The sequence below is a fragment of the Chaetodon auriga genome, chromosome 7 (assembly GCF_051107435.1).
Source record: "Chaetodon auriga isolate fChaAug3 chromosome 7, fChaAug3.hap1, whole genome shotgun sequence".
Taxonomy (NCBI): domain Eukaryota; kingdom Metazoa; phylum Chordata; class Actinopteri; order Chaetodontiformes; family Chaetodontidae; genus Chaetodon; species Chaetodon auriga.
The window spans coordinates 10372969-10385221 of NC_135080.1; the positions used below are offsets into that span (position 1 = coordinate 10372969).

General features: G+C 42.6%; 1 protein-coding gene across 3 annotated transcripts in view; it reads right to left on the reverse strand.

The window, feature by feature from the left end:
• The window catches only part of cux1b (cut-like homeobox 1b), a 60719-nt gene extending 49656 nt beyond the window's left edge, over positions 1-11063 (reverse strand). For 2 of the 3 annotated variants that reach the window (XM_076734298.1, XM_076734297.1), the window contains exon 1: positions 10955-11040. In XM_076734298.1, coding sequence (XP_076590413.1) covers positions 10955-11017 — 63 coding nt within the window. In that variant the 5' untranslated portion in view covers positions 11018-11040. Of the gene's footprint in view, positions 1-10954 lie in introns of all 3 variants that reach the window. The other variant, XM_076734296.1, reaches the window with a different exon arrangement.
• Between the last annotated feature and the right edge of the window lie 1190 nt (positions 11064-12253).

The window sequence follows — 12253 nt, forward strand, 5'->3', positions numbered from 1 at the left end:
AGCATTTTGCTCCTTTTTTTGAACACAGATCCATATCTACCAACAGCACAGGAGCTGTCAAGACTCACCTCACTAAAGCTGACGCAAGCCTGGATCAAAAACAGCCTTTTTACACCGCAGCCTCGTTTGTATTGATCCATGTTTCTCTGCTGAGAGACTGGTTGTTGTTTTATCTCCCCAACATCCAAGCCTTTACTCTCCCGAAGCTTACTGAGAGCTAGTCATTATTTTGCCCGACCTATTGTCTGACAAGGGGTTTCAGAGGCCAGGAGTGAGCCTAAATACAAATATAATGAGACTAAGATGGTTTCTGGCATGGAGGAAGTGCAGCTCACTTGGTCTCATTTTGCAGAGTTCGAATTTAGCTGGAGGCCTGTGTCACAAAGGGTGAGTGGTGTGGAGGGAGCAATGGGAGGAGAGGGGTATGGCGATATGCTAGGGTGTAATGCATTGGTGAAAGGGCAAGATTTTTCATCCCTGCGTTTACAGGGTGGAACGGCGAGGATATTGAGATCTGAGATAGGATCAGAGGGTAGTGAGCTGTTTCAGCTACGATAAAGGCCACGCATTACAAACAGAGCACAGATAGAGAGAGAGAACCACAGAGAGAGAACCAGAGAGAGAGAGAGCGAGAGTATCACACCTCTCATCCCTGAATTAATGCCTCCATTCTGCCAGGAAGCCATTCTGTGCCAGTGAGAGGAGATTGGGGAGGGGATGAGTGCACAGATATGGACTAAAAAATGGAAACTGCGATCATGGAGAGGGGCGATACGGATTAATCAAGTCTGGGAGAAGACCGGGGCTCTCCAGGCCCTGCAGCACATATACAAGACCAGGTCCCAAGGACTCATCGCCGCTACGACATCAAATGCACATGCAAGTAACCATTGGTGGTTAGTGAAAGGGTCACAGGTGTGGCCTAGAAATGTTATGACATTGTAGAAATCCACTGATCATCCAACACTCATATGGAACCCAGTCATTTTGGCCTAAAAAGTCTACGACCCTTAACAATGGAAAAGAGTTCAAAGTTGCTCTAATTTAGTTAAGATATGATCTGTTCTCAATTCGTTAGCCTATTTGATTAGTAGTAATTCACTTAGACTTCCATTTAAGGAAAACAAGCTGCTTCATGTTGTTGGCACAGTTAAGGGACAGTGAAAAAGGTCTGCATCTCTCTCATGTGCCTCTCCTACATTAAATCCCAGCTCTGCATGATGCCCTTTTCCACATTTTAATTTAGCCACGTCTATCTGTTGTATGCAGTAATTTTCTAGACGCCTGATGATGACACATCAGCAGGAGTTGTGCCATAGCCTATAAAAGCAACGTGTTCACTTGGACGCATAAATCAAAAGCATATATCAAAATGCCCCATTAGGTTAGATATATCTAGACCCTAATGTGTCCAGCCCATGCTGTCAGTATTTTCCAGCATGGCCTAGGCTTCTGACTGAGTTTGACACCCATGGTCTATACGATCAACGTCAACAGAGCATGTCCCGGGGCTAAGTCTTACTCAGCCTTTATGAGTAAGAGTTTTCTGCTCTGCTTGCACGACTTTTGAGAGGAAAAGGCAGAGAAACACAGTGAGAAAGAGAGAATGAGCATAGCTAATCCTTACAGTAATGACAGAATAATTAGCTTGCATTAGGCTACGTAATGGGTTGTAATTATATCATTTATTCTGCGTTGAGAGAATATGATATAAAGCCTGCACAATGAAGGAAGAGGAATTGAGCTCAGTGGGAAGTAGGATGGAGCATGTGTAAGAGCTCAGGCTCTTTCTATTGATTGATCCAAACATCAAACGAACCACTGGAGTAATGGGGGGAGTGAAGGACAGCTAAAAGCTATTTGGAGCCTTCACTGCATAAAAGACTTGACCTGTTCCACACAGCCTACATATCAAAACCATCAAACAGCAATCAATAGACCAAAGCGGTCAACTCAACAAACCGTCACCCTACTAAAACATCAAACCCCCGGCCCAAGCGTCAGATGATAGGCTACACTCAGCTTATCCATTACCATCAGATAAAGAGGAGATAAAACACAGAGCCTAATCCTTTCATGTGTCGTGACAGCCACAGCAGCCTCCAAGGCATTCCTTCAGTCTGGCTCTCAAATAGTTTTATGGCGGAAGGCAGCCATTCAGTCAGCCAGCCAGCCAGTCAGGGCTGTTCTGGTCTGTTTGTCTTATTTCACAGTTTACACGCTGTTTTATAGGTAGTTATTATGGTCACCATGGTGATGCCATACGTTTTTATGGTCTTTTGGTCTGAGGGCAGAGAGTGTAATAAACGAAAAAAACACACACACATGAAAACAAAGACTCACAAAACACACTCCTGCTGTGGAAAGGTCTCCTGTCCCTCCCTTCCTCCCTCCCCCACTCTTTATCAGTCTCACCAAATGCCTATCTCCCTACTTTCTGCTTCATGTGAAACATGGAGAGGCTAACGTGGAATTGTCCTCTCTCATTCCACATCTGGAGCTGATCAGAGGGCCTCCTGGAAGTTGAGGCCTCTGGGCCTATTAATAACCATACCGCTGAACTCAGGGTCAGACAGCAGTCAGCGGATGAGCCTGTGTCTACTAAACACATAGTCCCTTCCCCCTACCCCCTTCCTCAAGAGGACAACTCTCACTTTTAAAAAAGAGACGACAGGCTACAGAGCTCAGCGATGTACATCCAGTTTCGCACACTAAAATTGTGGCATCCAGAAACTTCTCCAACTCAAGTGGGAGCTCACAAATTATTCACAAATAAGTAAACAAAAACTTAAGTCTGAAATTGACTATTCACTCTGTCATGCTTCAAAAATAAACAAACACATAAGCATAGGAAAACAGTCTGGGCTAATTGTGAGACAATTTTCTCCCTTAAGTTCTTTTTTTCTTTTTTCCACAGCCAAACAAGTTCAAGTTCAAGGAGGCTAGACCTGTTTAAGGCAAGACAGATGGTAAAGTCGTCATCTGTTAGCTCTGGAGGTTAGGCCAGTCAGACAGCCCAGGTCATGCTGGGGTCTGAAAGGTCAGACCAACTCTGACCCCTGGCTCCAGTCTGACAGCTGCTCAGGTCAAATGTCAGGGAGAGGTTAAGGTACCGTCTGAGGACGTCCAATGAATTTAACAGATACAGGACTGTCATGTGTGGGGAATTTCCCATGTACTGATAGACAAAGCCACGGACCGGCCTTAAGTGTATTAATTGTGCATTAGGCAAAGCTTGTGAAGTAATAGGAGCAGGGTGCTACAGTAGCTCAAACTACTTCATTTGATTTTGGTTTACTAAACTGAAATAAGACAGCCTTTCTTTCCTGAAGTGATCATACCTCAAAAATTGAAAAAATACACATAAGCAGTATCTCAGCAGTTTTAAAGTTCCTCTGACTGAACAAAGTTCGCCACGCTACGATGTAAAACTAGACCAGTGAATAGCACACCGACTGCAGTGAACAATTTGTTAAGCATAAACCACCCCCATCCAACACACACATACACGCACCTGTGAATACAGGGTAGTTGAATCATCATAATCGGTGGTAGTTTTCTGCTGAGCCCAGCCAGCAGTCTGTGTTATTTTTAGAGGGCTGACACAGAAGCAGGCCGTCCATTTACTCTGTGAGCTGGCAGCAGGACCATCACAGCTCTGGTTGCTTTTAAACTACCAAAATGGGAATGAGCTCAACATAAACACTGCAAAGGTGTGGACACTAACAGAAATGAAGTTAGCTCAGATTAAGGGCCATTACAATTCCATTACTTTAACATTAAGCTCCTTATAAAACAAGGTGGTGTATGAAAACGGCAATTCCAGACACACATTAAACCATCAAACATCTCATCACCTTATAGGTGTGAGGATGACATGTGAACATTTCTTCCATCCCTTATTTCAAAGCTAAAAAAGGGGATTCATAAGGTGGTGTAAAGACATAACCAAGAAACGGTGCACCTTAGCATTATTCACATGGAACATGTATTTTTTTTTAACATAAAAAAGTCATGCTGTAGCAAATCATAAACTCCTGGATGGACTGAACACAAGACAAGTGAGAGACGAGGAAATTGGAGCGAGAACTGAGGCTAAAGGTTGAAGGCTGTTCCAATCCGATGAGCCTGATTGGCTGAGCCTCAAGGCCAGCTATGGATCTAGCAACCGAAGCCATGACTGACATTGAAAATTACACAGAGTGAGCTATTAGCAGATAGCCAGCCATATCATAATTCAATCCCTACGCCATCAAAGTGCACCAATATCATAATTCAATACCAAGAACCATTAGCCTGCAGCACACCAATATCATAATTCAATCCTGAGGCCATCAGCCCATGCCAATATCATAATTCAATACTTAGACCATTAGGACACACCAATAGGCCTATTAGAATTCAATACCTATGGTCAATGATCTAACAGGACACTGATACAGGAGTCATGGGTTGACATGGGATGAGGTCTGCACATAAGGATCCTCGGGCCTTATTTAGCCCAGACTCCTTGATAACAGTGAGATAAACAACACTAAAATTAGGTAGGGCAAGTGGTTCACCAAAAAGCCTGGCTACACCAGACGCTGAGGGCCACAGAGTATTTGCTGCAGGAACAGATTTCAGCAGGCAGCAGAGGTACACGTCTGTTGAACAATGAAGCGATGCATTAGCTTCAAACTCAGCAGTGCGCTCAGGCAAACTTGTCAAAAATGTTTCGAACACTGGCCCCCACTGTGTGACAGTCTGCAGTCGGTCTAAATTATCACATTGTGGTACCTTGCGCAAATGGGACTCCATTTCGTTTTCTGGTCCATTGCCTCTGTTTATATTTCCATGTTAACATCTTGTTTAATTCCTCAAAATACTGCAGGTCTCGCCCAGGCTCGGTTCGCTGGGTCATCAGAAATCCTCACCTTAACAACCAATCAAACGGGTTCAAAAAGCTCACATTTCCTTGGCTGCTGTATGTCAATTTTTCACCAAACCTGTCATTATTCAGAGTTATCCTCACCACACATTTCTTAGGTTTCCTCGCTCAACTCTAATCCTCATGTACCGCGTGTACGGTGTAAAATAAGTCTGGAGAATGGAAAATACAGGACAGAATGATGTATTACTGAAAAACAAAATAAATTACTCAAATGACAGAAGATTAATCAGCAACTACTTTGACAACTGATCAGCTATTTTTCTAGTAAAAATGCCAGCAGTCATTGGTTGTTCCAGCTCCTCAGCTGTGAGGACTTCTGCTTTTCTGTGCTCTATGTAAATGTAAACTGCTTGTCCTTCTTTTTTTTTTTTTTTTTTTACTAATTTTTGGCAATTTTATGAACCAAATTATTATTCAATCAATCCAGAAAATAATCAGTAGGTTAATCAATAATAAAAGCCTTCAGTTGCAGCTCTAAAATAACTGTTAACTGCAGCTCTATTTATTACACTGCGCAACACAAGTTGTGCATGACAATAACAAATAAAAAGAGGATCAATTATGTTTAATTAGTTGTAGATGACACACCTCTGAAAACCGACAGGTATTGACTATTTAAACAAAAGCTTGGCATTTTAAATTAGATCACCTCGCTGGAGGTGAGAAAGAGAGAAAAAAGTAAAGAAAAGAGTGTTCGACTGGACTGTTCAGTTACACGTAAGATGCTGGACCAGAGCCCACTGCTGGTCTGCACCTCACTGTGCGTGCATTCTTACTTTACCAGTCAACTATGGACGAGATCAGACGTTTTTTCCCCTTGGCAATGCAAGATTTTTGTTTACTGAAAACCGTAGGCTTATATTACAAGATGAACAATAGACTATACAAGATTACATCGGCCTTGGAGGCACCGTCTCAAGAGTGCGCTTGATTTTTAAATAACGTGGGCATCATCCTCAAACTTACAAGTGGAAACCGCCTGTAGATTCCAAAGTGAGCCTAAAGAGAAGTGCCGAGTCATTGAAGCCCAAACTCTCTCTATTGGAATACAGAGCAGCAGAATAATGGATGCTTCTGTCATGAGATACGGTGAAACTCTATGATGCTGTAGGTGAGAGAGTCTCCAAGTGGGTCTGTAAATAATGCCTGCCACTTGAAAATAGGTCTCTGGAAACTGCCCCCCATGCTCTTGTTGCTGGTTGCTGAGAGGAAGTTTTGTCTGTGTCGCTACATTAAAGTGTTTTAGTATTGTGAGGTGGGAAATACGAAAGCAATACAGCAAGATCATTTTTCATGTGATTGTGAGCTCCATCAAATACAAATCTCTGTCACATTTTCATGCACAATAACTATCACCAAAACTAAAGCACTCTGATATTTTTGTGAGACGAGGGTATTGGCTGGTGATCCCACCTGGAAAAGCTACAGTTCACACTGCAGCACCGTTGACACAAATTAAGTAGATTTTACTTGGGTACTGATTGAGCAAGCCAAGACAAAAATACATATTTCTAAAAATATTGGCTGTGACATTTTATGACTTGTGCTAAAACTGAAAGTCTAATTCTTAGTATTTTTCAGAGTAGCAGGAAGTAAGCCAGGTAAAAAGTTAGAAAGTTAAGTGTAAGCAGTACATACACTTTAACAGGCCTGATATAGAAGATTCACACGGGCTGGAGGGCCCCTCTAATATATTGTGATGCTCACAAACGGCCTGTGGAGGAACACAGCATCTTAAATTTTAACTGTAAGTCTCCAGGTTTTGTGAAATCAGTTGTGATGAACACATGAAATGCAAAACAAAAAACAAAAAAAACCTCTGTTGTTGTGGTGTGAGTTGACCCAGTTTTTCAGGCATATCTCAAAATACAATTTCTGCACATATGCTAACAAAATATTTTCAACTTATGAATGAAATAAAAACATAAAACCGGTTTCCTAGAGGTAAAAAAAATAGGCACTCGCAGTAATTAAATGATAGTACTAAGTATTATGACCAGGATTACAATCAGGGATTTTTACTCTGTGCAAGAGGAGACAAAATGATTCTATTATGTTGTTTTACATTACAATATTTGCATTTCATGTTAACATGTGGACCATCTGAACTACAGCCGGTTCAAATGCAATGCAGCCACATTCAATGTTTCTTAAGCTAAAAGCACGAACAGTGGAAAGAAAAAACAGAAATATGTGATATTTTTGACATACGCACAGACTTCCACACCTTCAGGTTTTATAAGGAAACATGTCTGTTTGTCACACACTTCTCCATAAAGCCTGCATTAAGAGCTGCTGACTCCATCTGTTTGGGCACCCCTATTTTTAGACTTCTGTTAAGTGCTTTTTTATCTTTTGTTCAAACATCAGACAACATTGGCCAAAATTTCTTTTTTAATGCACGGTAAAACCGTTTAATATCCTGATATCGACTTTCACAGAGTAAAATACATGGACTTTTTGTGCTAAACTGTGTCTCGTGTAGACACTCCTCAAAGCAGAGGGAGGGGGAAGAAACTGAGCCCGAGTGTGACGTACACTAAATCACTGAAGAGTTGGGGAGTATGGGCCTCCGCTGAGAATTAGCCACTGATAAAGTAGATGAGGAGAAGTTTTTTTTTTCCTCGCAGTTTTCTGAGAACTGCACATTCCTCTCAGTCCTATGGAGTGTATCGTTCATAAGGACACACTATAACCTCTTAGAAAGTAGGATGACATAGCCCTGACCAAAGTAGACTGAGGGCAGACCAAAGACCTGACATGCACTCGTCCCTCTCTCTGACTCATGCTTAGTCGCTCACCACCCACCAACACACAGTGAAACCCTCAGTCCCAGTGCCAGGTTTTGTCACTGGGCAGAGAAGCGGTTGGCTACAGTAAAAGCATGACGTGATGCCCCTTCCTCTATGCTCCCCCAGCCTGTGCAGCAACAGAGGGGTAAAAATATCCCACCAGTGAGTTCAGACAACCAGCTCATAAATTAACACTAAAACTCCTACAGACAACAGCGGGCTAGTCGCTGAGAGATTTAAACAGCTCAGGTTGCCACTGACCACAGCTCCGGGATCACCTTCCAAAACCCTTTTCCTAAATTTACCCATTAGGAGGTGGTGAAGAAGAACGGGCTGTAGATCAGTTTTCATCTAAGTCACTATTTAGCTGTGCGCTAACATGGTGAACTATTCTTCAAAATGGCCCTAGGGTGCATTGTTCCAGGAAATGTTATGAGGTGAGATGCAGACTATTAGGCCTAAATTGGGAATTGCGTATAACAGAAAAGTCTGTTCCTAATTTTCCGAGTTTACACAGAAAATATAAGGTCTACATTTAGGCTCGGCTGTTCGCTCGTGTCTTATTAAGGTTTGCCCGTAATGAAGCTCAATCTCTCGCTGCTCTCAAGTAGAAACACAATGTTCCCGCAAACTGCTTGACTGGGTCAAAAAAAAAAAAGAAAAAAGAAAAAACAACAGGAGAGAAGAGTGATGATCCCCTCTAAAGAAACTCAACTCTGTAATGGACGGACAGGGATTACAGACGTTAAAACCTCCTCCATCTGTAATTCACTGTCACCCTGCCATCATCTCTGAATCACTGATCCATTTTCCAAGTGTGCGAGACCTTGCTAAAAGCATCACTGTTGCACCCATTTGTGTTTGTAGTGGTGGGGGGAAAGAAAGGGAGGGAAAAAAAACAGCACACAGAAAAGACAAGTTAACAGCTCGCTGTGCTGTTTCAAAGCACTCTCTGTCCTGTAACAACCACCTAGCTAGTTTCTCACACAGCGAATGGGACACACTGATCAAATAGGATTTTAATGAACATCAGCAGTTGGAGCCTGAGGAATAGACGCTATGATGGCTTAAAGCTACTGACATCTAGGTTGGGTTGGATTTTCATCATCAAAAGAAACACACACACACACAAAAAACATTCCTTTGCTGGTGCCTCTTGCACAGACAACACAAGACTGCGAATCCAAGTGCACACTGCCCATTCGATCACAAGGAAGAAGCAAATGAGAAAGCAAGTGGCTGACAAGGCCGTGTGTAGACCATGATCATATCACACCAACCCAACATTATACTCAGAAACCGGATAAGAACAAAAAAAAAGGTTCTTCTCCAAAGGCTTTCCTCTAGGAGCCTCTCAGTGGGAGGGAGAGTAAATAAGATGTCATCAATAATAGACAGTGAATGTTCTGAGCAGTTCTGCACACACACACACACACACACACACACACACACACACACACACACACAGAAGCACACACACACAAACACACGAGCGCCGACTGATTCCTATCCTGCAGACAGGCCTGCCAACCGCCAGGCTTTTTGCACACGCTCAGATTCACTGTCCTGACTAATCACTTGTGATAGGGGCCTTTGCCATAATTACCCAGGGCCTTATCACAAACTTATGCGATGCATTTTTCATGTCCTGGCTGCTGGCAGTGCCTTCACTGTCCGTGCTGGCAGTCAATCTACGAAAAAGACTGATCTCAGACAAATTCACACACACACACACACACACACACACACACACATACACACACCAGTTCTAACAGGGCGAAATGGGTGAAAGCAGGGTGAAGGGCCAGGGAGGAGAGAGGGAAAAAAAATTAAAAAAGGAGGGGGGGGGGAGGTGAAGGAGAGAAAGATGGGGAGGGGGGGCAGGAAGGGGGTGGGAGATAGTGAGGAAAGAAAAGAGAAAGCAGTCACAATTTTTTTACATAATGCATGAACAAGGGGGCACGAGTAGGAGGACCAAACAGGATCAAATAAATAGGAGAAGTGAAGCCTTGATGATGTGGCATAAGTGCGACACAAAGCCCGCTGGGAAGACTTGTTCACTGTCCTTTTGTCTAGCCAGTCATAGGGGCATCATGACCCAAATAAAAGTTTAAATCCCAAGCCTGTACAATTTACAAAATAATGTCTGAACAATTGGGCTAGCCTACATAATGCAATCTTATGTTAATGACGACGGCGACCGGGCTACTAATATTCATGAATTGTGATTTGAAATTCAGCAATGCACGTTAAATGCCACGGGAAAACACAACAGTGCCATTGTCTCCGTGTCTTGTGATAGGTCAAACACGCTCTAATATACACAGGCTATATTCACACAGTGAATAGGCCCAATATTTCCCTCATATCCTTCGCTGTGCCGTGGAGCTCCTCCGTGCACGCCGAGATTAGCGGCGTGCGCGAGGCTGGGACATTTCTGGAGTTCATCACAATCAACAAGGTCACGATCTTTCATATTTATACTACCATTTTATTTCATTGCATCGCGTCAACAAACACTGTCCCGTCCCGTCCACTTTCACAGACGTGGCAACGTCTCTAAAAACCTCTTCTGTGTATAATTGCCGTCAGGGGAAACCGAGAAAAAAAATCGACCGAGTTGATCAACCATAATCACGGAGACGACTTCAATATTAACTGCCACAAAACCGTTAGCCGATAAGGTTGCTAATGTTTCCATTGGTGTTCAAATAAACTTACCAATTTGACAGCTAAAAAGCAGAAAAACACACAAGCAAAGCGCTGTTGTGTGTCTGAGCTGCCCGTCTCAGCGATTGGTGTCACCACAGCGCCACCGTATAATGAGTCGCACTTATTTTTTCCCCAAAATTATCCAACCTTACAGCGGCTAAAGCGTCGGGCTAACTACGGCTACTCGCTCCGGTAAAAGTTGAAGAACACACAATAAAGATAGCTAACCGAAAGCTTTCCACCAAAGCCCCGCTGTTTTGTTTTTAATTCGGCGCATCCCCGCGGCGTCGCCCCGGCTTGCCCAGTTGCAGTGTCCGATCGATGTTGAATTGAACAAAGAGGATCAATTTCTGATCAGCGAGAGAGCCACTTTCATCAATGTGAGGAAGAGGTCTTGAATTCTCTTCCCAAACACCTACGAGGCGGCCGCCGAAAAAGCACAAAACACGGCGGCCGAAAGAGACAAGACGGCCGAAGCGAAGAGAGAGAAGACGATTTAAACAGAGGCTGAACTGACCTGTAGTTGTTGTAAGTCAAAGCGCTTCCAATATTGAAACATCGATCCTGCATTGGCCGCCATCTTGAGACATATTGAGACAGGAATGAGATGCTGATAGAGAGCGCGGGGGTTGGAGTTCAGTGGAGAGGACCGGGCGGCCACAACACCCGGACCGGATCACTCCCACTGCTCACCCCCGGGAACAGCCAGAGCACGGAACGGAGTCACCATGCAGGAGTGTTGCCTTAATAACGCCATTATAATTGCTTAAATAGCTTTTTATCAACATTCAGATATTACAGGTAAATAACCGAACTGGCATTAAATTACTCTTTATTTTATTACGTTGAAATACACGGCATCGTGAGCGCCAGATGAGTCCATGTTTGATGTTGTACTTTGAGTGATCATTATGCATTATGGAGAGCAAAGATCATATAAAAATAATGCCAGAAGGCTACTTGGAAGCCATATCTAAAAAGAAAAAAGATCCCACCGGAGGGGCAGTCAGGACCAATGTTTCCTCTGACCTGTGAGGGACTGAGCGATAATTCACCTAAGAATTTATTACATCAACAATCATTGCCTCTCTAAAATCTGCTTGAAAGTAAGGTTTAGACATAAAAAGTCGATTTTCCCCCCATGCGTCTATTTGGATTTTATCATAGGCTCAAACTAATGCTGCTTTTTGAAGCTGCTAATTTATGCCACTCACCTTTTCTGTAAAAACTGCATCATTTCAATAAACGAAATTTTTTTTTTTTTTATTATTATTCTATTTTATTTCATTTACGAATTCTACATCACACATTTTGTGATTTGTATGATTTTTAAGTGATCCCACTTAAATGCTTTTGTTCCACTTTGGACGTGCATGATGGACAGTTGCGAGAAAAATAAAGTTCAAAAATACATAAGTCAAATCTTATTTAATCAGGACTGTTAAAAATACAATCCAGGCTAAACGTGCCTGTCTGCATAAACTGTTCAAACAAAATATCCATCTCTAATCAATAATAAAAATTAACCTTAATAATTGAGTTTCATGATACCTGTACAGTATTTAATTTTGTCTTTATTAAAAGGGTGGTTCTACTGTACAGTCTGCATATGCAACAAAGCAGGGCTGCTGATGACCTGCTGAACTTGGCCATTTAAGAATGGGTAAAAGATGGAGTGGACTTACTCTTGGCACAAGGTATCTCCAAGTTCACGATTTTCTCAGTGTACAATAATATGACAAAGAATGCCAGCCAGTATTCTCTTTTCAGGCATTATTTTGCTGCACAGATATGAATCAGATTAGTAATTCAAATG